The 24,767-nt window shown below is 49.3% G+C and overlaps 2 protein-coding genes across 10 annotated transcripts in view; both read left to right on the top strand.

The window, feature by feature from the left end:
• CCDC30 (coiled-coil domain containing 30) overlaps positions 1 to 14,588 on the top strand; it is a 39,899-nt gene extending 25,311 nt beyond the window's left edge. For 6 of the 9 annotated variants that reach the window (XM_075520568.1, XM_075520567.1, XM_075520564.1 and 3 more), the window contains 14 exons: positions 222 to 320; positions 969 to 1,109; positions 3,916 to 4,073; positions 5,113 to 5,359; positions 7,009 to 7,182; positions 7,507 to 7,716; positions 8,405 to 8,562; positions 9,106 to 9,253; positions 9,837 to 9,958; positions 11,062 to 11,203; positions 11,783 to 11,919; positions 12,220 to 12,334; positions 13,257 to 13,324; positions 14,042 to 14,588. In XM_075520568.1, coding sequence (XP_075376683.1) covers positions 222 to 320; positions 969 to 1,109; positions 3,916 to 4,073; positions 5,113 to 5,359; positions 7,009 to 7,182; positions 7,507 to 7,716; positions 8,405 to 8,562; positions 9,106 to 9,253; positions 9,837 to 9,958; positions 11,062 to 11,203; positions 11,783 to 11,919; positions 12,220 to 12,334; positions 13,257 to 13,324; positions 14,042 to 14,255 — 2,133 coding nt within the window. In that variant the 3' untranslated portion in view covers positions 14,256 to 14,588. The remainder of the gene's footprint in view (positions 1 to 221; positions 321 to 968; positions 1,110 to 3,915; positions 4,074 to 5,112; positions 5,360 to 7,008; positions 7,183 to 7,506; positions 7,717 to 8,404; positions 8,563 to 9,105; positions 9,254 to 9,836; positions 9,959 to 11,061; positions 11,204 to 11,782; positions 11,920 to 12,219; positions 12,335 to 13,256; positions 13,325 to 14,041) is intronic. The other 3 variants (XM_075520565.1, XM_075520566.1, XM_075520572.1) reach the window with 3 other exon arrangements.
• A 2,596-nt stretch (positions 14,589 to 17,184) lies between these two features.
• LOC142418578 (ankyrin repeat domain-containing protein 26-like) lies at positions 17,185 to 22,559 on the top strand. Its single transcript, XM_075520618.1, has 6 exons — positions 17,185 to 17,956; positions 18,658 to 18,810; positions 19,773 to 19,988; positions 20,343 to 20,575; positions 21,243 to 21,367; positions 22,205 to 22,559. Exons 1-6 carry the CDS (start codon positions 17,504 to 17,506, stop codon positions 22,327 to 22,329), a joined length of 1,305 nt encoding a protein of 434 aa, XP_075376733.1. The 5' UTR covers positions 17,185 to 17,503; the 3' UTR covers positions 22,330 to 22,559.
• The last annotated feature ends 2,208 nt before the right edge of the window (positions 22,560 to 24,767 follow it).

Here is a 24,767-nt window from a genome sequence, read left to right as displayed (position 1 = left end):
TGGCCTTGGATGGCTCCTTCACCCTTTGAAGCAGTAGGATGAAAGATGTGAGCTGGAGCTAGCCCACGCTGGCGGCTGTCCACATCTCCTCCTACTCCTCGCTTCCAAACATGGGACTTATTCTGTAATAGCAGCACAAAGAGTAATTTAGTAGTAGTTGTGCACTTAGTACTAGTGGTGAGTACTGGTTTGGTTTTAACTTGTGGTTTGTCTATGTTAAGATCACAAGTTTAGAAACAGAGTTACTTGAAGTGCAGAAGAACAAAACTGAGATGAGTGGGGAAGAGCAGGCATCGTCTGGAGCACAAGAGATGCAAGAGGTAAGAGGTTTTTCTTGGGAAAGAAATTGTTTTGTTTAGAAATGTATTAAATGAGCATCTCCTGTGAATGCTCTTTGTCACCATCTTCTGAGAATCTGTAGCCCATCAGCTCATGCAAGGCAGCTGGATGTCTTTGGAGGAAAGTAGCTAACAGGCCAATACTACCTCCCTGGTAACTCACCTCTCTTATGAGATTGTCTTGCCTTCAGCACTGCGGAGCTTGTCGACTTCTTGGTGAGGGTGAAGGGTTTACACGTATAAAGGTGCTTGAGTCTTGTTTGGGGTTTAGTGAAACCTAGGCAGCGTGTAGCTACGTTTACAAGGCTGTTTCCCAGCTGGTTTTGGGCTGACGTTGCTGTTGATTTGTAACTTGCCAGCCAGACAACTGGATCTGCCAGGTGTGTAAGCCAGTCAGAGCTTATTACATGTGGGAGAGGACCTTCCCAAGGCATCTTGGGTCAGGTGGAGGCTCCAGGCCTTCAGAGATGTCCAGCCAGCCCTGGGTATAAGGTGCAGGAATCCTGCTGGGAACTTCTGAGAACATTTTTCCTATCCTTGTTTTCTGGAAGACACATTTTCTACAATTTGTTTCTCTTCTGCTAGAATAAACGATGCTGTAGAAGTGACTCTTATTTTTGCTTGTTCCAGATGCTGGAAAGCTGTCAGGAAACGATAGAAAAGTTGGGAAGTCAGCTGGGAGAGCGGAGAGAACGGAGGAAGCAACTTGCATCTGAGCTTGAACTGTTACGAGAAGATCTGAAGGCTGAGAAGAAGGTATTGGGCAGCCAAGTACGTATAGCTCCTACAGTGGGACTCCCTGCAGGAGGTAGTTGCCTTTTGTGACTCCATAAAACATCCCCAGTCGCCCACCAAGTGCATTGCTTGACTTCTCTTGATGCATTTCTCTAGTCCAGCCAGTTTCAAAGCTTCTTTTGTAGATGGTTTTAAATCCATCTGCTTTAATGGAACTGTCTCCAACTCCGTAATTTGTTTTTCCTTTCAGTGAATCTAATAACAAAACAGTAATTCAAAGTTTGTAGCCAAAGCCCCCTTCTCTAGAGGACAGAGTGGAAGTTTTCAGACTTAGGTATTTATTGCAGAGTTATTTGTGACCATAAGGCTCATGATCATGAGCCTTTATCTCTCTGTGTCACAACATGGCAGGGTACTTGTAGATTTGAGCCAAGACCTTCCTGCAGAGTAACATCACGGTTACCCGTTAGCAGCAATTGCTTTTCTGAGGGCAATCAACTCGCTAATTCTGAATCTGTTTTACCATGGATCCCCTTTAATATTAATAGTATCTTTCTTAACCAGAATATGGCATGATAAGAAGTCAGAACACCTAAGAGACAGAGAAGTCTACATGAGCAGCTTGCTGGGATCCTAGCGCTGCTTTTTGTTACGTGCCCTAAGGATCTCCGTACACTTTGTTTGAAGCAATTTAACTGCTAGGTAGACTTCTGGTGAGTTTATCTCTGCTGGGAGAGTTGCTGGCGCTCTTGTCTTCCAGTTAGGCCATAGAGGAGAGAGAGCGTGTGATGCCAGCAAAATTGCACAAGGGCTGGCGCAGACATAGGCAGAATAGGGGCTGAAAATTAGGCTAAAAATTTAGGATAGCTGCAGATCTGTGGCCTGGATCATGCAGACAAGGGGGACCTGAGGGAGACTGGCAAAGGGGGGGTTTACATCTATTACAAAACCTATTTTTTAGCACTCTGAGAGGCCTTAAACCATATCACTTCCTTGAACGTAAGTAAAAAACAATGAAAGTCCTGAACTGTTGGCGCAACTGCACATACACAAGAGTCTTACTGGAGGAACAGTGGCATCTAGAGGACAGGACTTTTGTAGTGCTTTTAGACAACAAATTCACATTCTAAAAGCTTGGTATGCAGACCAAGGCTTGCCGAAGAGTGGTTTAGGAAGGGGCTAGGTCAGTCTATGAATATGCATGTGAAAAGGAATTGTCTAATTTGGGGGATGATGGGGAAAACAGGAAGAGTCACTCTTTAACCTTTGCATCCCAATAGTTCAATCTACTCATGGTCCAGGGACCTTTTAATCAAAATCATACATCCCTGTAGGTTTGGTTGTAATTCAGCCACCAGTTGGCCGGTGGTTTTGCCTAAGAAGAGAACTATTTTTCTATCAAAGGGATCATGAGATGAAATCCAATGACCTGTTTTAGACTGGACAGCCGTAGTGGTCTTTAAAATAGAGAACTTTGCATGTGTTTGGTGGGATTCCTGACTTCACAAATGGGTTCATTCCCTTTTGCTAGAGTAGGTGTATCGGGATGAATCGTTTACCAACTGAGTGCCAGAAGTTAGCTTGGCGTGAAATCATTGGGTTCTCATGGGTGATACGCACCTGGAGGTCAAGATCTGAGGTTGTTCAACGTTGTGTTTGTCAGGATGTCCAACACGCAGAATGGGCAAGTAAATTGGATAGTATTTTTGTTCTTGTAAATTTTAACGATGTGCTATGAACTGATGCTATGCAAAGAGCTCTTTGCATTAGTTTGGAACTCTCTTCTTGTTTTTAAGAGGTTTTTGGACATTTGAGAGGAGAAAGCTTTTTCTGAGCTTGTAGTTAGGGGTGTATTACATCTGCTAACTCCTGTTGTTTGCTCACCAGCGGTTGCCTGACTCAAAATCAGAGTTTACAAACCATTGTAATAACTTCCTGACTCTCCAAAGAACATCAGCAAGCCGGGATCTCATTAATGTATCCCATGAGAAGCTACAAAAAGATAATGCTTTGTTAGATACAGAGGTGAGAAATGTAAAGAAGTCCCCGTTGTTCTGGTGTCTGATGCAGACAGAAACTGCTAGTGTATGTTGCTCAAATATAAATAAATTTATGTTGGTGTTGAAATTGAATTGAAATATTTGTGCTAGCGTACACTCAGGAAGAGCTATTGATTAAACAGCTTTAGGAATCAAAGTCATTGCTAGCATTTAGTGGACTTAGTAGCATTTTTCTTTGAAGGATTTGGTTTCACCATTGCTTAGGAGGGGATATTAGACTAGGCAGATTCTGGTTCCGATCCAGTCTGGGAGTTCCTGTGTCCTTATGCACTCATCGTGCCTTCCCTTCTTGCCCCTTTTATTTTCTTGGCATCTTCTCTTCATGTCTCAGGTTTTGGGTCTGCCATTGCCTGGTGTTAAGGCATTAGGTGACGTTGAAAGTGGAGAGCAGCCATCCCTAGAAAGTTGTTTTGGGTTGACTTGGATGGAGGATGCTCTCTGTGTAAGGCAGCTGAATACATACCTTGTACTCTTCCCGTTTTTCCAAGAACTGCTAGTTTTGTAAAGACATATGGCACATGATATAAAGCCCCGAGAACTACAGATGGGCAACAGAAGGATGAAATCAAATAAAGAAATCTGATTTGATGATAGTTTACACACAGCTACTTCCCATGTGGAAAAAAGGACTTGCATGTGTATCTTCAAGGGTGAAGAACTACAATAATTTAGCTACAGAATCACAAGCCGTGTATTGATGAAGTCCCCAGATTTCCTTATATTGCTTAAAAGGTTTCCATGAGACCAAAGAAAATCAGTCGTGGTGTTTTCTGACCTTACAGGTCTCTGAACTCCTACAAGAAAGAGAACAGATTAACAAACTCGAGCAGAAACATGGCGATCTATGTACAGATGAAAGGATGTATGAAGAACAGATGGCTAAAGTAGTCTTTTTGGAAGAACAGATCAAAAACTTGAGGGATGAACAAGAACTCCTCTGGTAAACCTTAATAAGGCCTGTGGTACTTTCTGCTCCTTACCTTCGCTGACTGATTTTTTAGTCTTTTTAAAAATCCCCATAGTGCTGCTTCTGGCAAAAATGGGCACAGCAGCTTTGTGTCTTCCTTATCGGGTAATCATCCCTCTGTAGAGATTTTGGTGAATAAGCATTTCCCTTAGTGACATCACAATCAGTCAGGAATAAACCTTTTTTTCTGCAGCTATTCCAGATTCTGAACAGCATAAATGAGGGCTGTCCTTAGGGAGGAGGCTTCTTCTCTTGGAGTGAGGTAGTATTTGGACTAACACGGTCCCAAAAAGCTCCCATCGTGGGCTAGGGCTCCTCGGGCCTAACTGCTGCCAGCAGCTGCTGATATACATCCTGCAGTGGATTTTGGTCGTCCTTGGAGGGCAGGTGTCAGCAGGCATCAGGGTTGTAAATAAAGCTCTTGCAGGTCCCCTGACTCCCCTTTTTCAGTAGAGCAATACAAATTTGGAGTTGGAGCATCCATGCTCAGGCTCTCTTTGGGAAGTAAAAGCTTGGATTAAATCCAGTATAGTTAGAGTCAGCTCAATTACCTGGATAACTAGGTACTGAGAGAAAGTAAAACCAGGATAAGACAGGTAGGTTAGCTTATATAGGGACATATAGTTTGCATGGAGATAAGCTTGATAGGGAGACCTGAGCCTGTACTTCCATGCAGCGAGGCATTGTGCGAGTGCTTGTGCCGCTTGTGAGCGCAGACCAGCTCACGTGGCCCCATGCGAGTGTTTCCTTAGCCAGCAGTTAACCTACTCATGAATGGCTGAGAGCTGACCCTTTGGACACACATTTTTTTGTGGGTCAATGTCCAGGGCAGACTGACCCTTGCCCAGAACTGCTAGAGCCAGGATTAAATCCCCTTTGGAGCCTCCTGAGACACTTGAGCATTGCCTTGAGCATTTCACTGGACTCTCATATCCCAAGTTTCTCCCCTTCAGAGGGTGGTTTCCCTTGGATGTGTATAGTTATCTCTCTCCTTTACTATTTCTCCTTCAAGTTCTGAATTACTAGAGAGCAACAAGAAGAGGGAGGAGCTAGAAAAGCAGCTAAAAGAGAGCAATGAAGAAAAACAGTTGTTACTGGAAGAAATTGCCCAGCTAAAACAAGATATCCTGACTACCCGGGAGCAGGGCGACAGCACACTTGAAGATACTTTGAGGATGAATCAAGGCATGGTGCATAGAGAGAACAGGTTTCTTGTGTCGCAGAGCTCTGCAGGCAGTTTAGATGGGAGCGTTAAACAGGTATGGGCAGCTTTGCCATCTGCACCGTACTTTTTTTCCACTAATTTAGTGGCAAAACCTAATTGAAGTGTACTGGAAGCCAGTCCTTGCAGTGTTGTAGTGTTAGCATGCTGGGGGAGATGAGAAGCTGACTGATTTGCTCGGGGAAAATGTTTGGAAATTAGGAATGTCGTAATTTCCTTCTGTCATGTTTTTGGACATAGTGGGAACTTGGATAAACCCAATGGCCCCCTTAGTACACGTGAAAGAAATAAGTTATACAGTCCTTAAGTGATGTTTTAAACCTTTTGGAGCTCTTTCTCAGCTCCTTTTTGGAGTGTGAGCAATAGAGCTGGCTTGCTATTCCCACAACAGTCTTGCTCTTGCTGTAGGCAGAAGCTGTTCCTCTTCCCTGCTCCTCCTTGGCATTTTCTGCTCTTGCACTCCAGTGCTTGAACTCATCCAACTGCTGCCCCGCAGCGGCAGCTCACAAGCAGCTGGGTTTTGCTGCAGCCCTGTGCCTGCTCTCCAATTGCTCTGCCAGTTGGCAGGCAAGACCCCTATTTGTCGCTAGGTTTAGCTGTGTGTTAAATGCAATTTGTTCACCTTTCTTACTGTGTGATATAGAAAAGAAGGGGAAGAACAGCTAACCACACCAAAAGGGGAAGAAATGATGAAGGTACCCTGGATGAGGAGTCTGAGGAGGAGCAAGGATTATATGCAAGAGTTTGGAAGAGAAGAGAGGAGAGGGTGGCCTGTAGGCAGGAGTGGGAGTGGAAAGGAGAAGATCAGAGTCATGCTGATACCAAGAAGCAGCAAATCTGTACAGTTAGAGCAGACCAAAGCAAGATACAAGGTGTAGAGGGGATGCTGAAAAGAATCCCAATAGAAGCAGGTGGGGAGAAAAACCACAAAACCAAACTGATCTCAAGGACAAATGACATTGCCAGATCCCACAGTGCTGGATCAAGACTTCCCAGCTTGGGGATTTATCTGAGAAAGGAAGCTTGATCTTCTTTCATCTGGGGATTTCATCTGGTCCCAAGAACAGAGGGTGAAGATGCAAAGTGGGAATGCAGATTGACAGATGGCTGAAAGTGATGCTGGGAAGAAGGGTTTTGGTACACCAAACATGGGAAGAACTTTTAGTCTGTGTACAAGGCACTTGCAAGAAGATGGGTGAACCAAAGAGCTCAATTAGCTTCTGAAAGCCATCACAGACCGTTGGTGACCACCTCGTGGTGTCTAGGCTGCTGTCGCGTTGCACCAGCATGTCTGTTCCTGTACCACTGCCAGGACTCGCTTTGTTCCTGCTGCCTCTGGGAGTTGTGGCTGGATGTGCCACTCCTGCTTAGTTGCCTTAGTGAGACTCTGGCACAAGAGTTAAGAGTAACCTGGGTAGTTTTCCTTTTGTCTGACAGGTTAGTTTTAACAGGGATTTGTTCCCTCATCCAATCTTCTCCCTTGACCTCAAGAGTTGTATCGGCTTCTCTGAGGGGATGGACAGGGTAGGGAGCAGGCCATAGTGTGGGGGCAGAAGAAATGCTTGCCTGGCTTTACCCATCTTCCTACTTAAATGCCCTTAAATCCTACTGGCATACCTCTACCTTTCTTAATTACTAGTCTTTATCTTTTCTTGAAGTTAATTTGTCATTGTACTCTTCCTGCAGAGTCTGTCCGATGAGAGATTCCAGCAGCAGGAGGAAAAAATGCAGCAATTGCGGCAGGACTTGCGTCGCGTTCAGAACTTGTGCAGCTCAGCCGAGAGGGAGCTGAGATACGAAAGGGAGAAGAACGTTGACTTACAAAAGCAAAACCTCTTGCTCCAACAGGAATGCACCAAGGTAGGAACAGAGCAGGGAGAACTGTTTGAAGACAGCATCACATCATTTTACAAGCTATGGGAGGTCTGAGGTGCTGATTTCAACAGACTGGACTTCATTTACATTTGGCTGTACCTGGGGCTCTCAAGTGTGCTCTGTCTCAGCTTCATAGAAATTGCACTGCCTCCAAATAAATCTTTGTGTGTGCTGTACTTGTTTCCTGTATTTCTCTTTGATTCTTGTTCACCCTCTGGTAATCCTGTTGCCCCTTTCCTAATCAAGACATCTCAGATGATATATGTTGAAGTGCAAACTTGATTTTTTTTTTCTTCTTTTGAAACTCAGGTCAAAGCTGAGCTGAAGCAAGCCCGAGCAAAACTCTTGGACACAACCGAAACATGCTCCTCTCTCTCAGCACAGTGGGAAAAAAGCCAGCAGAAGGTCAAAGAACTCGAACAAGAGCTCTTGAAGTGCTCCCAGGCTGATAAACTGCAGAGCAGTGTGCAAGAGAAACTTGCACAGGAGAAATCCAAAGTATGCGAAGCACAAAAAAAGGTAACTCGTCAGTGTGAGCTAAGTTAACAGGAGGTGTGTTTTTAGCGGCTACGTGCACCTGTAGTTCAGAAAAAAGAAGCACTAGCAGCTCATGAATTGGTTCCCTGAAGTCCATTTTGCTAGTCCATTTTGAGATCACTTGGATAATATTTTAGGAAGAATGTCTGGTTTTGTCCTTGTTGGAAATGCTCTGTGAGAGCATAATCAAGACAATAGAAGCCAAATCTGACGGCTCAACTCCTGTCTCTAAAGCTCAGTGTCTCTGAGAATGGTGGTGGTAGGGCTGGCAGGCGCAGGGAGCCCAGATCGCATTCTCGCCGAGGAGGTTTGCTGCTGTTTGCTATCTGGTAAATTGCAAAAGCTTGTGTTTCCCATGGCATTGATTCTGCCATGTTCCTGCACTAATCGTTGGATTTGGTTTTGAAGTGTGCAGGATCAGATTAGGTGCAAAAAGGATTGTTGCTAATTCATGACATAGTGTCTGATCCAAAGTCTGGTAGCTGTTGGAAAGGTTTTGCTTTTAATGGACTTTGACACAAAGACATGCAGAAGTACTTCTGAATAGAAGCAAGCAAATCTTTCATTCCCGTGACTCAGATACTGAGCGATCAAAGGATCTGAATCTCTTGGATTCACATACTGGCCTATAAATTCTGAAAGTTTAATCCGTGTCCAATTTTAATCCGAGATTTCAAAACTCCAGCAAAAGCTAAAAGATTCCCAACACCAGCTCCTGCTGGCAGAGGCCCGTGTTTCAGACAAGAAACTCCTGGAAGAGGAATTGAAGGAGGCCCGAGAAAATGAAGCTCGTGTGCAGCAACAACTTCATGAGGAGCAGCTGAAAAGGTACCCAGAGCTGGGTAAGACCTGTTCTGTGTGTGGAGGGCAGGTGTGCGCCAGCAAATGCTGCTGTGCCAGCCTGCCAGCTGCCTCCTGCAGCTCCGTGCCTGGCCCTAGGTGGGCTCACAGTCACTGCACCACTGGTTTCGCTTCCTATCTCTCCTTTTGACCTGCCAGTGTCCCTGGCAGAGCTCCGCAGGATCACCTCTTTATGAGATTTAAAAGATTTTTGGAGACTTCAGCTGCCTCAGAAGGTGCATGGCCCCTCCTGTCAGCCCGGTGATTCGGTTTACCCTCTAGATGCCGGCAGTCCCCTTTCTTGTGCAGCTGGGATTGATGGTCCCAGATACATCATGCACCCTTTCATGTGCAACTGGGACATGGGGACAACCAGGACGTACTGATTTCTTTCTACCCCCAGTGTTGCCCAGGGCAGGTGCAGAGAAGTGTGATGTTGTTTTTAGATCACAGCCAGCCTTGAATTCACGGTGGCACATCCTGGGCTGGCCTCCACGTCAGTGTCTCACTGTCACACCAACGTGCTTTTAGGAAGCTCCTGGAGCAGCAGGTGGAGGAGCTGCGGCAGCAGCTCCAGCATTCGCGGGAGACAGAGGCATCGCTGGCCAAGATGCATGTGGAGCTGCAGGCCAAGACTCTGCACGTCCTAGAAGATGAGAGGAAAACTGACTCGAGCGAGGTGAGCTGCAGCACGGATGGGTCCTCATCACCCAAGGGGATGCTGTGCTGGTGGCTGACTCCAGAGCAGACCACTGAGCTCTAGGGGGAAATGGGACTATCCCAGTGTGAAATCTGTGCCTGGGAACTGCTGAAATAGGGTCAAATCCAGCCAGGTGCTGAGCCCTTGCAGATCCCACTGATTTAAACAGAAGTTGGAGGAAAGTACCATCCCATCTTGCGTAGGCTTCCTGGGGATGCAGCTTTGAGGGCACAGAAGGAGGACTTGATGGCTTCTTCCCCTTTTCTTGCAGAGCATGGAGCTTTTTGCAGGAAAATTTTGGCAGAGTCCGCTGTCTGGGAGGACACATTACCTCTCTCTGCCCCGTTGAAGCCTACAGCTGCCCCAGTGGCACAGAAATCCACACTCCCCCTTCTTTAAGGCGAGGAGGCAGTGGCCTTGGGGGGCAGAATGGATGGATATTATCTGTAGTGGGAACCATTAGGATTTATGACAGAGAAGCTTTGGAGACCAGACTGAAAGGCGGCAGAGGGGCCCCTACAGCTGAGGACACACACACAAATAAAAAATAGATGTTTTCCAGCACCTCCAGTGTCAGAAGGAGAACCAGAAGCTTTCAGAGCAACTTGCACTGCTGAAGGAGGAAAACAAAGCCCTTTACGAGGAAGGAGTCCGTCTCCTGAACCAGAAGGATCTGTATGTCAGGTAACGACTGAAGCAGCAGGGGATATGTAGACACAAAAAACGTACCCAGGAGTTGCCATTTATGTGCCTGGCAGAGACAGTGGATTTGACTGTTCTGTAGCCTTTCTTGTCTCTCCTGTTCAAGGCGTTTAGCACGGAGAGACCTGCCTTAACCTGACACCCCTGCATGCAATGATGTTATGCATCACGTCTGCTGTCACATTCTCCTTGGCAGCTGATGGCAGCGCAGAAAACGAGGGGGTACCTAGGGAGGGCTGTGGGTGCTGCTGTTTGGGGTCTGGCATTGGCAGAGATGCTCCATGGAGCTGCTCTTTTCTCCCCAGAGTACTTTTGATCTAATCTGAAGCACAGTAGCCTTTTTGTCATGAGTTTTGAGCAAAGGTGGGCAAATGCCCCTTATACGGTAGAGATTTCTCTTTTTTTGGATGTTATTTTCCCTCTGTCCCAACTGGATAAAAATAAACAAGAGCACTGCCTAAATGGGACAAGTTTGAGGGGAAGAGCAATGATCACAAGTCTCAGTAGAGACAAATATTTAACCCCAGTGTCGCAGCTCTAAGAAGTGCCCACTGAAGTAGTTCTTTCTGCAAGCTGTTTGCCTGACCCTTGCTGTTCAGGATTCTTCTTTGTCTGCCTTTTTCCCCCATACACAAATACTTCACCTTAACCACCCACATCCCCCCCCAAATAAACAGCTTGCTCCCATTTACACTTTCCCTGTTACTTCCAGTTTTGGTGACTTTATAACCATGTTTGGTATAAAGAGCTGAGAGAGGCGAGCACAAGGATTTGTAAAGCTGGGAATCAGTTTTGGGAATACTTTGGGTCCCTTTCCCTCAATCAATTTCCGTTTGGTTGATGCTTAACAATATAAACTTTGCAACAAAAAAAACCCCAAACTGATCAGTGAAAAGACATAGTCCGGAAAGTCAGTGAGCTCATTCTGCCTTTAGCTGCGCAGCCAAAAGGAGCCAGGTAGATGGCTGAGGCTCCCAGTTCAGGCTTTGAAGAGCCTGAGTAAATACAGGACATCTCCTGCCTTGCTCTTGACCCGGAACACAAAAGCATTTCACAGCCTGATGTTTGTGTCTCTGCCTCCTAAGGAAATACAACGAAATGCAGCTCCGCCACAAAGACAAGATCCGCAGAGCCAAAGAGACCTTTATCCACGAGGTGAAACAAAGGGACAGCAGAATTAAGCAGCTTGAAAATGAGCTCAGCGAGTCAAAGCTTCAAGTGGAAAAGGTGAGAGAACACATCGAGGGCTTCTCCTGTGAGGGAAGGTAGGGGAGCAGGCTACAGCGTGTCTGCAGGAGCATCCCTTCTTCCAAAAGAAATGTAGTTTAGGAAAAAAGGAAATGAGGTTTAGGAAGAGCTGGTTTGCAGGCAATGGGTTTGCACTGTTAAACGACCAGACAGTCGGAGCACGGCGAGCTCTGCCTGATGTGCTGCTCCTGCTCTGTGCGCAGGACTGACACTGCCCTGGGAAACAGCTGGCAGTGCCAAGGGGCACCAGCCCATCCTTGTAGGAACAAAAAGCCAAAAGGAAATTCCTCGCTCAAGTTTGCCCTTGAGGGGAACCCATGTCCTCAAATCCCACTCAGAAGCTACCTAAGTTCCATCTTCTTTTGCCTCAGAAATACTACTGCTGGGAAGTGACTCAAAAGTCTCTTTTTGGGGTATGTTACATCAAATAGCTTATCACTTCTAGGAGTGAACATGCTTGATGGTCACCCCTTTGGTAAAGCACTCTAAGGTTTACAGGGGACAGAGAAGAGCGAAGCCTAACCGCTCGTTGTTATTTCCTTCTGCAACACTGCTCAGGGGAAGGTGCTGATTGCACAGATCACTGCTGAGAATGAGAAATTACTCCAGGAAAGAAGACGGCTCCTCCAGAAGATAACTGACCAAGAGGAGAACCCTTGGAGTAACCGGTCCACGATTGCTACCCTGCAGAGCAGGTAGGCACTTAATGATGTCCATGCCCCTGGGAGCCTGCCTCTTCCCAGCGCTTCTCCGGTTTTATCTCTCTTTCTCTTAAGAAATCCAGAGGAAAGCCTGAACTGTGCCCCAGTCGCTAGTGCTGTGGCTTTTAATTGCTGTGGGATGTAATTAGCTCCTTTCCTCATCAAAGCGCTTGGCATACAGCTGAAGGCTGTGGAGGCCAAAGGATCCAAAGGGTTGGAAAAGAAAATGCCCCTTGAAAACGTAGTGTGGCTGGAGGGAAAATAACTTGTGCCTTGTATGTGTGATGTGCTCAGAGTGAAGATCCTGGACGAGGAGAACGTGCGGCTGCATGAGAGCAAACTCCAGCTCTCTGGCCACGTGCCCACCTCGCAGCGTGTGCCGAGGAGCAGCCAGGCTCCCAACACAGAGGTGAGACTCTGAGAGGGCTTGGTCTCAGCAGACAGGTTGCAGGAGCTGATGTCTCCTGCGAGTGCGGGTTGGTGTTTGTAGCTGCAGCTGAGGGCGCTGGAGAAGAGGTGAATCGATGCTTCGGTTGGGATGGAAAAGGGCACCAAACACACAGTAGATTGCAACGGCTTTGGCGGTGAGGAGGGACTTTGTGGGGACCTGAAAGCTCAATGCACTTGCCATGCTGCTCCATCCCCGAGCTGCTGTGCAATGAGATCCTTTTTCACAAGGACAAAAATTTCACTTTGGCTCTTTTGCAGATTTACAGTTGTTAAAAGACCTTAGTTTTAAAGTTAGCTCTGAAATTAGGAGAAATAACCCAGAGCAGTGTGGTTGGGAATGTTACTCCTGTAAGCCAAAAAACCTCAGACCAAGCTGACCAATATTGACTACATTGAACTGAAAGAAGATATGCCTTACCTAAAAACTGAGTTTCAGATTGACCAAGTTAACAAAGAACTCTGGGGGGAGAAATGGAGAAAAATCCAGGAAAGTCAAAGATTGTGTTTCAACAACTCTTCAAAGAAAACGGGTGGATTTGGAAGTTTATTGGTACATTTTGAAATTTGGAGGGAACCCAATTTGGTTGGAAATGAGCTGTTAAGGATGAAAGTGCTGTTTGGGGCCTGGCAGAAAGAGCTGTTTGTGTGTTCCGCTGTGTTTTATTTCTTTCTCTTTGTTTCACCTGGGCTAGTTAGGGTTTTTTTTAGTTTAAATTCAGACCCAAAGAACAAATCTATGATTAGTACCTGTGTGTGGCTGGAGTTCTTGGGGAGGGAGAACTGCCAGGGGAGCTGGGGCACTTGGAAGACCAAGACTGTATGTTGAAATTCAGGGTCTGACATGCACCTCCTCCTTTGAAAGTCTCTCTTCCTCCTTCCAGGACTTGAAGAGTGCTAACTTCTCCGAACGCCAACTACAGAGTAAGGTGTTGCCATCTCCCCGTACCAGGTACCGTGGGGTAAAAGGAGGAGGCAGGGAATCCCTCTCTGCATGGGGTGAGGGAGAAGTTGAGCCTTTCGGCTGCTCCACCCTGTGCTTTCACCTCCAAGGGTCTTTTTTTTTTTTTTTTTTTTTCTTTTTTTTGTCAAATTATAGGGAAAGTAGTATTAAAAAGACTCTATGAAACTAATGGGATGGAGAAGTAAAGTTTTCAAAATATGTCGGGGAAGACTGTGGGATTTAGAAATCAGCTTGGTGCCCAGTGGTTCTGGAGGAGTGTCTTTACACAAGAGGTTATGAGGCTTGGAGGACCACTGCTGCCCAGAGCTGTATGACCCACGTCCCAGGCTATGGTACAGGAGGGAGCTTGAGCTATTTCTCCACCTATGTAGCCAGGAGCACCACGATCCGTGCCAAAACAGGCGAGGGAGAGGCAGAGAGACTCTGCAGCTCTGGTCTTTTCTTGCTGGAGACCCAGCACAGCAGGCTTGCTTACAGCCTTCGGGTGCTATGGGGGGTGACAGACAGTCTGTCGCAAGTCAGAGTAGGTTCTGGGGTAGATGGGAGCTGTCAGCTACTTGGCTGGAGGAAGAGCATTGGAGCCTTAGTCCAAGTGAAAGGCATTGACCGTAACTCTGCGCTGCCTTGCAGAGGTGCTGGGGCTGTGCAGGTGGCAGAGGGTCAGATAGAGTTTGCAGAATGACTTGAGAGAAAATTTGTTTTCAGCTTCCCGTCACGAGAACCGCCAGACTCTCTCAGCACCCTGAAGGCCATGCAAGACACGAAGCCTGAAGGAGAAGCTGAAAGCCAAGACTCATCCTTTTGCTTATCCCCCTCTCAACCTTCTGAGATCGGCTACTTAAATGTAGCTTCGCCTGGAGACACCACAGCCTCCCAGCTGCAGGAGGAGAGTCAGAGCATCAGCTCTGAGAACTTCTAAACAGGGAAAGATGTTTGTAAAATATTAGCTGGACTGCAAGGTTTTGGGCTCCTGTTGCTGTGGGATGACAAGGACTGCGGGGGGAGAATTGCCAAATGGACTGACCTGGTGATTTCTGTGATATATTTCAACTAAATTATTCAACACCTTTTTTTCAACTTGCCTAACTTTAAATGTTCGTCTGTGTGTCATCCCAGATCCACCTGGAGGCTGGAGTTTGTAGAATAACTCAGTAAAGTGGGAGAGGGGTGGGGTGAAGCATATCTTCCCCTGAACCCTAATTCCTTGTCCATTCAAAAATTACAAGCTTTGTAAATAAAACTTGTAAAAGTTCCCATCTGTGCTCTCTGATCCCACCACTCCCTGCCATGTGCTCGCTTTTCTCCATTCCCCTCGGCCTGTGCACATGAAGGGGGATGCAGGGGATGAGGGAAATGGAATAGGAATGTGTGTGGAGGAGAAAGGAGGGGATCTGAGCATCCAGAGAAGGAAAGGGGGTAGATCTTGAGTGCTTACTAACAGTGGTGGAGGGTCTATGAGGATGCTTGGGTGGGAGCAGGAGGAATCGGATTGTGCAGAACAGGGGTGTAGAGGGGATCTGTGTGTGCAAAGAGGGAAGCAGAAAGGATCAGCGTGAGCTGTGGGGAAGAGATCTGAATGCACGTGAGAGGGAATGGAGTAGATGTGTGCATACTCAGGAGGACATGGCATGAATAGGAATCACAGTTTGCACGAGGGGGAACCAAGGAAAGCTCGGAGGAGGAAGGGGAGAGGTCCTCAAAAATAAGGAATCAGCCTGGAGGGCATCTGAGCGTGCCTGGAGGGGGACAGAGGGGATCTGAAGGGGCACAGAGGGCCACGGTGGGGATAAGAGTGGTCCCCCATGGGAAGAGAGCAGTTCTCTCAAGGGAGGGAACAGAGGATCTTGGAGGAGAATGAAGATTGATAATGGTTTTAAACTAAAAGAGGGTAGATTCAGACTAGATATAAGGAAGAAATGTTTTACGATGAGGATGGTGAAACACCGGAATAGGTTGCCCAGAGAGGTAGTGGATGCCCCATCCCTGGAAACAGTCAAGGTCAGGTTGGACGGGGCTCTGAGCAGCCTGCTCTAGTTGGAGATGTCCCTGCTCATCGCAGGGGGGTTGGACTCAATGACCTGTACAGGTCCCTTCCAACCCAAACCATTCTATGATTCTAGGATGCCCCCAGAGCTCCCAGAATGCCTTGGGGTACACAGAAAGACACGTCCGGGGGTTGTGGGTGCACCAGAAGGAGCACTGAGCGGTCTGGGCTGTCCCAAATGGCACAACATGATGACCAAGGTGTCCCTAAAGGTACAGAGAGGAGTGCAAGGTACCCTGAAAGCCACACAGAGGGTTCCAGGAACCCCCAAGTGGCACACCAAGGGTTTCAGGATGCTCCGAAAAGAGGACAGATGGGATGGGGAAGGGGTCCAGGGCATGGCAAAAGCCATGCCGAGGCGCGTGGGATGCACTGAGACCAGGGATGCGGCAAAAGGTACAGCGAGTGCCCTGGAGTGTAGTGAAAGGCCCATCCAGGGAGATGGGGTGCAGGAAAAAGCACACCAAGGGGCCTGGAGGTGCACCCAAAGGCACACCAAGGAGCAGGGGTAGCGCGAAACGGACACAGAGGGGCCTTGGACTGCTCAGAAAGGCATCCTTGGAGGCTCTCAGCATCCTCAATCGCACACCAATTGCCCTGGAGAGCACTGAAATTCACACATAGGTGACTGGGGCACCCTGAAAGTACAGCCACAGGTTGAGGGAGCATCAAAATGTAGATTGGCGCATGCAGGGTAACCCCAAAAGGCTGACCAAGGGTCTCGGAGCACCCCAAAATGTACACTGAGTGGTCGGAGGCAGCCCTCTGACGGCCAAACGGAGGGCTTCCAGGCTGCACCAAAGGGCACACCTGAGGGGTTTTGGGTGCACTGAAAGGCACGTCGAAAGAGGCCGTGCACCCTGAAAGGCACATTGAGGGGTGTGGGGAGACCCAACAGGCACACCCAGGGGTCCAGGGTGCACCAAAAGGAACGCTCAGGGGGCTGGGCACACCAGAAAGCAAACCAAGGTGTAGGGGCATCCCAAAATGGACACCAGGGGCTTGGGGTGCCCTCAGACGACACTCAGGGCTCCAGGGATGCAGAGAGAAGCACACCAAGGGGTCCAGGGTGCCCCAAAACTCACGCCGAGAGCCCAGGAAGCACAAAAAGGCACATGGGGGTGTGCAGCCACTGCCTCTTGTGCGTCCAGGGAGCCTTGCTGGTGAGAGCCTGCTCTGCCAAGCCCATTCGTCTCCCACGCAGGCGAGCACTGTGGAGGTGCTGGGAGAGGAGAGGAGGACGATGGGTCTGCAGAGCGTGCAGGGAGGTGGGAGCCTTTGAGGGGTGGCCTTGGGCAACCCTGTGCCCCTGGGCACAGTGCGCCAGGGGCTGCTTCCCTTGGCCACATGGCCTGTGTGCACGCAGAGAGCTTCTGAGCACGCGGGCCTCACGGGCCTCTGCCCCCGGCCCCGCCCAGCCCCCAGCACCTTATGATGTCACGGAGCCATTCATGACGTCAGCGCATGTGTTTGCTAGATCTGGGGCGCTGGTGCAGGCCCTGCACACACAGGACCTGCTGGTGCTGCTGGTGCTGGTGCTGCTGGTGGTGGCTCAGTCCGTAGGCAGCTGCACGTGCCCTGCCGCTCCTCGGGGCTCGGCTCCTCAGTTTGCAGCCAGCACCTGGTAGCGCCTGCCAAGTCCTGCCTGCCACCGCTCCCCGGGGCGAGGCGAGGCGAGGCGAGGCGGTGCAGTGCCCATTCCCGCCGGGCCATGAAGAGGACCTGGCGATTCCCGTGGAGCAGGAGGGTGCGGGTGGGGCTCGTGCCCTCCAGGAGCAGTGGTGGCAATGAGCTCCGGCCAGAAGGCTGGGATGTGCTGCATCTAGAAACCATCAGGGCGAGCAAAAGCTCTGGGGGGGAGGTATGTAAAAACAAAGATTTTAGTTTAGAGTCTTCATTATAGGATTATATAGCATGCTAATGCGAAATAAGACTTTCCCATGAATAATGTCTAATGCAGAGTTGTTGAAAACTCTTATAATCTGACATCAAGTTGGTGACAGTCTTCTTCTGGTTCTGGGAAGTGCTGCCACTGTCTCCTGTTTTGAGCTGATTTCCTAAGTTCTGTCAATTTTTTATTCTTTAACTTTGAACAGGCAGGAAACATCACAGCCCAAATACCGATGGCAGGGACTGATTCATCCTCTTCCCACCTGAACCCTGGAAGTCACTGGACATCAGAAAGTGTCAATGTGCAAAAGTTTCTGAGAGAATGCGACGAATGGCTTAGTGTGCATGAGCGCATGTCTCAGGTGCTGGAAACCAACAAGAGCTTGTCTCAGCAGCTGAGCAAAGCTGAAAGAAAAGCTAGCAGGCTAGAAAAGGAAGTGGAGCAACTGAAAAAAGCCCTCTGGGAAAAGACATTGGCTTTAGACATGACAGAAAGAGAATTACGTCATGCCCGGAGGCAGGCAAAGGAGCGGCATGCTCTACACCTTGAGAAAGATCAAGAGAGAAAAGATGCCATCAAGAAGGCAGAAGGGCTGCAGGAACAACTGGCCCAGCTCCAAAGTGAAAACCTTTTACTCCATCAGCAGCTGGGAGATGTGCAGAACAAGACCACCCAAGAACAAATGGTGAGTGATGCCTTTACATGCGAGGCCGACAAAGTAGAAAAAGAAGTGAGGTGAGCACTGACCAAGAATGACTTAAAGGAGAGCAGTTCCCAAGGCTATCTGGTGCTTCTAAAAGTCAGCATGTATAAGCTACATGCCTGGGAGTCCATCACTCGGCTTGGTTCTGGTTTGTCCTGGTCTTGTTGGAATTGCGGAAGGTTCTGGCAAGCCTTGAAACATGCTTATAGACACATAGATATATAGAAATGCTTAGGCATGCATTGGTTTTCATTTGTGTAGCAGAAGAATAGTGTAAAGGATGATACACAGAGCTGGCTATAGGAAGCCTTGCCTCTGATCATTGGAGAAAGGGCTGCAGTCCAACTACAGCTCTTCCATTGGCATCCGAGTAGATTTTAGCATTATCTTAAGAAACAAGCAAAACCCCACAAAAGGCACAGTCTCAGCGTCTTCCAAGAAGAACGTGCTGGGAAACAGAAATCTTCGTTAAGAGATGACATTTCTTTACTTGTCTTCACTTGCCAAGAATGGCTAGAGATCACCAGCTGTGCAGATGCCATCTGCTTCCAGTGGATGAGATTTCTTCGCTTGGCGATGCACTTGGAAAACTGATCTCGGTATATTAGCTAGTAACTGAAAGTAAAAATACAGATTTGGCTTCTTACCTTTTCCTTTGTATTCCTGTGACATTGTTTCCCTAGAGAACAGTGGGACAGCTGCAAGGAGAGCTCGCTGATGCTTTCAGAAAGCAGTGGGTAACAGAAACTTCACTGAAAGCTTCTACACGCCAATGCGATTACCTGAAGCAAGAAAACTCCCGCTTGCAAGAGGACTTGGACAAGGCTAAGGCCGAGGTATACAAAGTCTGTAAACATGTTAGTATATACGAAGCTGCTCCTCTCCTTCAAAGAGCGCAAGAGAAGAAAATATTCTGGGAACAAATACAGGAGAGGTTTGTCTGAGGATGTTACGAGCTTCAACATCATTAACAATTGTTTTCCAGACTAGAGGGTGCTTTTAGCTCCTTGCCTTGAAAAACCTTGCCCTCTCACCTTGAGAAACTCAGCCGGCTCTTCAGGGAGCTTGTTTTGAGGCTGAGGGGAAAGCAGTGGGTTGGGGGCAGCATCTGGGTGGGGAAGAACGAAGCAGCTGTGCTCTTTCGACACTCGCTGCTGTTCCGACACCGTCCAAAAGTTGTGGCCATGATGTGATATCGCAAGCCATGTGCTCCCAAATGTCTCTGGGCTTGGTTGCTTTCTTTGCAAGGTTTTTTCTTCTCTCGGTCTCTGCACAAAGATGGTGTCTAGTTCCCTGGTAGTGGTGTTTTTGAGGAAGGCAAGTAACCTTTTGTTTGCCTTTGTCTCGTAAGCCAGGCTTCACCCTCCGTCTAAGTAAGGCCTTGAACCTCTCATCTCTTCCCCTCGACGCTGTCTGCCCCGGGCATTAGCACAGGGGTGTGCCTATGAGAAGGAACGGGGCAGAACAGGAGCGCGGTGGAAGCAAAATGAAATGCAGTGAATGCGGTGAAACGCAAAAGAGCATCTTCACAGGCATGGAAGCTGTATGATGCTGTAGAAGGAGTCGAGTGCCTTTGCCGTGGTGCCTTTTGGAAAGGAGGGACGGATGGAAGCTGGAGCAGTCCTGTCAGCAAGGGCTTGAAAGACATACTTACTTTCAAGAAAACAAGCAGCTTTTCCCTGGCTTGAATACAAACTCAGTGCCTTACAGCTATCATCTCAATCCATACATTTGCTTGAGTTTCACAGAGCTTTTTGACCCCTCTGCTTCAGACTGATTGTTTTTTCCCCGCATCCAGGTGCGCGAACTCTCTGCGCAGCTGGAGTTGGAGTTGGAAAAATCTCTGCAGCTCGAAGCCAGAAATCAGGAGCTGCGAGGGCTGGTGGCTCTTCTGCCACATTGCTTGGTGACTCCTGGGGTGGGTCATACCACAACAGCGCTTCATGGACAACAGTGCGAGCAGCAAGCACGAGAAGAAATGAGCGAGAAGGAATATCTCAGTCTACATTTGCAGGTCAGATTATGTGCTGTTTGTATCTGTCGTCAGCGTTGCATTCGTTTGTGGTTGTGGTCGTGGCTTTTAGGTGTTTTGTCTTGGGCATCTGGCTCTCTTTGTTAGTGCTGTGGGTTTGGCTTTCCTGCAGGGAAGCTGGGGAGCTGCAGAAGGCTGCATCAGAGTGCTTCCGTGTGTGTTGTGGGACCTGTGTGCATGAAAAATATGCAGCCTTTTCCTCATCCCTGTCTCTACAGCGTCGTAGGCTGCTTAATACTGGATTTCATATCAAAATGGCAGAAAGAGTGGGTTTGTTGAGAGGGGTGGGCATTGTCTTTTTCTTCCTGTTTCCTGAAGTTGCATCTTCGGCTTTAGACACAGGCAGCCGCTCAAGCCAGAATAGAAGAGATCAACACCACTGACGCCTCTTGGAGAAAGCAGCTGGAGCAGAGAATTAGAGCTCTGGAATCGGACCTGGAGAGAGCACCGAGCACGCAGGAGGAGAGCGCACTGCAACCGGCACGTGCGCAGGCAGAAACAAAAAGTTCCGAAAAGCATAATTTGGTGGACCCGGAAATGAGAAGATGCCTCACAGAGAAATTAAAAAAGTAAGTCCAAGCGCTTTCTTTTTTCCCCCCACGTAATACAACATGACCCTCTTCATCGCGGCTCTTCCATCCCACATGCCTTTCTTGGATCTGGTCAGCATGGTGTGCACACCTTCAAGACAGCGTACTTCTCAAAAGAGTACACCTTGGGTTCTCCCATTCTGGAGGCCTGTTTTCGTTTCTCTTTACTGACCCTGGAGTAACAAAACTAATGAGGCCTGTCTGGAGGACGTTTTAGTTAGTTTTCTTTCAACAGTTTTCTGTAGCCATCTCCTCTTCCTGCATGTCTGGTGGAAAAGAGGAGCTTCGCTTCTGCTGCTGTTATCCTCCAACTTAGGATAGGACGCTTGAAAGGACAGCTGAAAAAGCAGAGGGGACAGAACAGGAGCCTGTGAGGCAAATATACTCTCTTCAGCTGCCGTTACGACGGTGCCTCTCCAGTTTGCATTTACACTGGGAGGAGGGAAAGAGCCTGGAGTCCTTACCACCTTCTAGGAAAGGTCCTACAAAGACATAACACGGGTTGCTTGGAAGCCTGAGCAGCAGTACATTTGGAGGGCTTGGAAGTCTGTTTTCCAAAGTCCAACAGCGTACGGTCACACTTGGAGAACAACTTTGTGCCAATATGAGCAACAGTCGTTCTTGCATGCTCCCGCCTTTTTCACAGGCCTAATGAGATGCTAGCAGAAGCCAGTGCTAAGAGCCCTCAGGAGCAGCAGCACAGACTCTTCAGTCGCAAGGCAAAGAGTCTGAGCCAGAGCAGGGGACAGAGCGGAAACCCATCGGGCTCAGGTAAGCAGCTCCAGATGTGATTCTTCAATGGCCAGGTGGCTTAGGGATTACGGTTGGGTTTTGCCTGTGATACTGAAATAGTGGAAGTCTTTTCCGTGTAATTCCTGGCCACGTGGAACTAGGAGAAAGAAGTTACTTGCTTATCCTGCACAGCATAAAGCAGGTCCTGTTAGGTGGAAACCCAAAACACGTAGCCACTTCTCCAGAGAAGAATTGAACCCGTTTCATGACAACTGTTCCTCTGGAGTCCCGAGGCCCCAGATCGCTGATTTGCTTTTGAGGCTTTGTCTGAATACGGTGGGTGTAGAAAGAAAGTGTTTTGGCAGGACAAGTGCTGCCTATCTCTGCACGGGAAGGATGGATCTGTGCTGTGCTGGGAGATTTCCTTGGCCTGGCTTCGATAAAGAAGCTTTGCCTCTTCAAAGACAGAGATCCTGTGTTTTGCTCAGGAGGACTGCAGAAGCTGGTGGAAAACCTTGTGCTCCACAGAAGCCCTCTTTTGAACTTCCTAGGACAATGGGGCACTTGAAGGCAAAGAGGTCTTGGGGGTCTGAAGTGTAAGCAGATGCCATTTGTGGGCTTTGCGCGGGTTTATTTGTTGTGCGCGGCCTCTGGAATTTCCTTCACGGGCTTTAGAAAGCTACTTGCCTGATGGTCAAACATGGAAAATCCCATTTCTTCCTTTGCGCGTGCCCCTTTCCACCTTGGTTTCCTCTGGTGGGCTTAAATCTCTCCAGACCTTTACAGCGTCTCCTGTCGCAGTTGACAGTGGTCCGTGGACTTTCTGGGCTAGGTCTGCTGTAGAACTAACATCAGATCTGGCTTTTTCTCTCCCAGTCACCAGCGAACGTGAAACCGGATCTGCTGGGGATTCTCCCTGGACATCTCCTGCTCTTCCGCCAAACGTAAATGAAGTCCAGGATCCCCTTCGAGGGCAACACCGCTCAAGCACGATGCTTTGAGGAACAATTCTTAAACTGGTAGAAAACACTCATGAGAGCTTGTGAAAATTCTTTGTCTACGCCCATCTCCCGTGCTTTCCCATCGCCGTCCCTTCCTGAGCCACCACAGCATCGGGCTCAGCAAGGCTTAGTGCCTGGGGACAGCAAAGCCCTTGGACGCCTCCCCTTCCCTGCCTCCCCACCGCCGGGGGTCTCAGGGCTGCGGGAGGGGCTGCCGGTGCCGTCCCGGCGCTGGGGAGGCTGGCGAGGCCTGTGGGACTCTCCTCAGCCCGGCAGCGGTGCCGGGGGCCGCGCCGCGGGGGCGGGCAGGGCCGTTCCCTCCGCCCGCAGCCTGCTGCCGGGCCGGGGGTGTCTGGGGGAGGCCCAGTCCCGGGGCCGGGGCGGGGTGGGGGTTCCCGGGGGCCCTCCCTGGGGCCGGGGCAGCGCGGCCCTGTCCGGAGCTGCTCCCCCCTGCTGGCTCGGGGGCCTGGGGCTCGGGCAGGGCGCGGGTTCCATGGAGACGGGCCCGGAGGAGGGCGCGGCCCGGTCGGGGAGTGTCCGGCGGTCAGCGCGCGTGTGCGGGCCCAGGGCATGCTGGGCGCGGTGGTCCTTCCTCGCCCCGGGGCATGCTGGGCGCGGTGGCTTGGCGTGGGACATGGCGTCTCCTTCGTCGTGCACACAGGAGGCTCCTGGGCGGAGACGGCCTCTGAGGCCAGGCAAGGTGGCCGGAGGGAAGGGGCCTGTGCCGGGCCAGCACGGAGGTGCTTCGAGCAGCCTCACCAGCAGAAGCGCTTCCCGGGGAGGTGTCTGACAGCCCTGGCTGCTGCGGCCACTCTTGGGAAGAGCGGGAGGTCAGGGGAAGGACGGACACGGCCTTGGCAGGGACTCGGCCCCCGATGGTGCCGAATTCTCCCCAACACCCAGGTAGACGGGGCTAGCGCCATGCTGCATGCTAACGATCCTCCCATGTTCTCCCATCGCTCTCCCTCAGCTGGCTGCAGGGCCCAGGCAGGACTGTTCCCCCTACCTGCAGCCTGCTGCCGGGCTGGGGCTGTGGGGGAAGCCCAGTCCTGGTCCCGGGGTGGGGTGGGCATCCCCGGGGGCTCTCTCTGGGGCCAGGGGTGTCTGGGGGAGGCAAGGGCTGGAAAGGCATGCTTGCTTTCAAAAGACCAAGCAGCTTTTCTCTGGGTTGAATTATGAACTGGGTGGATTACAGGTATCATCTCAATCCATAAGTTTGATTGGGTTTCAGAGAGATTTTATAATGAAGGAAAACCCTCTGTCATTGAGCATTTTAACGGGATGCTCAGAACAGAGATGTGGAGATACTGTACAGCACACAACACTTTTTGCTACATTATTTGCTGTCAGAGTTCATAAAAACTATAACCAGAGCTTCAACAGCACTACCAGAGCCAGGCCTGCAGATGTGAATGCTTCAAACTCATCAAGGGTTTACAAAAGTGTATATGGCAGTGCTTTTAAAGACTCCGTGCCTCTGCTCAAAAAAGGAGACCTTGTCAGGCTGTCTAGAATGAAAGAGAGATCTGAGAAAAGTTATGAGCAAATGTTCACAAATAAAATGTTCATAGCAGCTGAAATTGGGAGAAGAGGATGTATGCTTGTGCACCGCTTAATGATCACGAAACAATTGAGGGGCTGTTTTACCCTGAAGAACTTCAAAAACTGAACCCTAACGACGACAGGCTCTACAAAAGTGACATCGTTGCTGCCACAGGGAAAGGAAGAAGGAAACAGCTTGCTGGTGAAGTAACGTGGCTGGTAACAGAAATTTAACAGTTGGGTAGAAGCCTCCCGAGTCCAGGCTTGGCAGTGGAGCAGGGGAGAAAAGAATCATAGAATCATAGAATGCTTTGGGTTGGAAGGGACCTTTACAGGTCATCAAGTCCAGTCTCCCTGCCATAAGCAGAGACATCTCCAACTAGAGCAGGCTGCTCAGAGCCCCGTCCAACCTGACCTTGACTGTTTCCAGGGATGGGGCATCTACCACCTCTCTGGGCAACCTGTTCCGGTGTTTCACCATCCTCATCGTAAAGCATTTCTTCCTTATATCTAGTCTGAATCTACCCTCTTTAGTTTAAAACCATCACCCCTTGTCCTGTCGCAACAGGCCCTGCTAAAAAGTCTGTCCCCATCTTTCTTATAAGCCCCCTTTAAGTACTGGAAGGCTGCAATAAGGTCTCCCTGCAGCCTTCTCTTCTCCAGGCTGAACAACCCCAATTCTCTCAGCCTTTCCTTATAGCAGAAGTGTTCCATCCCTCTGATCATTTTTGTGGCCTTCCTCCGGACCCGCTCCAACAGGTCCATGTCTTTCCTGTGCTGAGGACCCCAGAGCTGGACGTGGTACTGCAGGTGGGGTCTGACCAGAGAGGAGCAGAGGAACAAAATCACTTCCCTCAACCTGCTGGCTGTGATTCTTTGGATGCAGCCCAGGATGC

Source organism: Mycteria americana, chromosome 18 (genome assembly GCF_035582795.1).
Source record: "Mycteria americana isolate JAX WOST 10 ecotype Jacksonville Zoo and Gardens chromosome 18, USCA_MyAme_1.0, whole genome shotgun sequence".
NCBI classification, from domain to species: Eukaryota; Metazoa; Chordata; class Aves; order Ciconiiformes; family Ciconiidae; genus Mycteria; species Mycteria americana.
Note: the sequence above shows the minus strand (reverse complement) of the source record. Positions and strands in the feature narration are given on the sequence as shown.

Coding starts and splice junctions, on each gene's coding strand:
- LOC142418578 (XM_075520618.1), top strand. CDS start 17,504: ATGGCAGGGACTGATTCATCCTCTTCCCACCTGAACCCTGGAAGTCAC. Junction 17,957..18,657: donor AGACCACCCAAGAACAAATG/GTGAGTGATGCC, acceptor TTGTTTCCCTAG/AGAACAGTGGGACAGCTGCA. Junction 18,811..19,772: donor TGGACAAGGCTAAGGCCGAG/GTATACAAAGTC, acceptor CCCCGCATCCAG/GTGCGCGAACTCTCTGCGCA.